The 610-nt window shown below is 35.2% G+C and overlaps 1 protein-coding gene across 1 annotated transcript in view; it reads right to left on the minus strand.

The window, feature by feature from the left end:
* LOC103731465 (ankyrin repeat domain-containing protein 26) overlaps window positions 1-610 on the minus strand; it is a gene marked incomplete at its 3' end in the record, with an annotated part of 88,909 nt that overhangs the window by 13,085 nt on the left and 75,214 nt on the right. Inside the window, 1 exon segment of the mRNA XM_029561954.1 lies at window positions 210-362. Within this exon segment, the coding sequence (XP_029417814.1) occupies window positions 210-362 (153 nt within the window).

The raw sequence follows: 610 nt of genomic DNA on the forward strand, positions 1-610 counted from the left end.
ATTTTAAGGAGACTTACAAAATTATAAGGTCAGTGAGAAATGAAGGTAAGATGGCTCAGAGGGTAAAGGCACCCAAGGACCTGAGTCTGACCCTTAGAACCATACTGTGGAAAGAGGACAGACTCGGATGTCTACTGAAATCACTAGCTTAAAACTCTGTATTATTTTTAAAATACATTAACAGTTGACATGCTAAATTTCATACATACTTGGCTTCGGATTTGACCTAATTTCTTCTTTAAATCTCGTGTCTCATCTTCTAAGTTAACACGGTAACGTGAGGAGACCTCCAGTGAGGCCTCTGACATGGACTGCTTTTTTAGGGTGTCAGCCAGTTCTTGTTGAAGGTCTCTCACAACTACCTGGTAAGATATTTCTGTTACTGACTCTATAAATCATACCACCAAAATACATGAATGATATTTAAATCTCACATATATGCTGGAGAATGTAACCATATGGATATGTGAGACTAGTGAGGTGAATTCTACACAGTAGAGCATTTTATTATATACATATATAAACCACTGCATTTTAATGTAAATTTACCCATATTTAAATTTTTATCTTTTAAATGAGATATAAAATTGGGCATATTAATGGGATACCC

This window comes from Nannospalax galili, unplaced genomic scaffold (genome assembly GCF_000622305.1).
Source record: "Nannospalax galili isolate Female #2095 unplaced genomic scaffold, S.galili_v1.0 scaffold6995, whole genome shotgun sequence".
In the NCBI taxonomy this organism is placed as follows: domain Eukaryota; kingdom Metazoa; phylum Chordata; class Mammalia; order Rodentia; family Spalacidae; genus Nannospalax; species Nannospalax galili.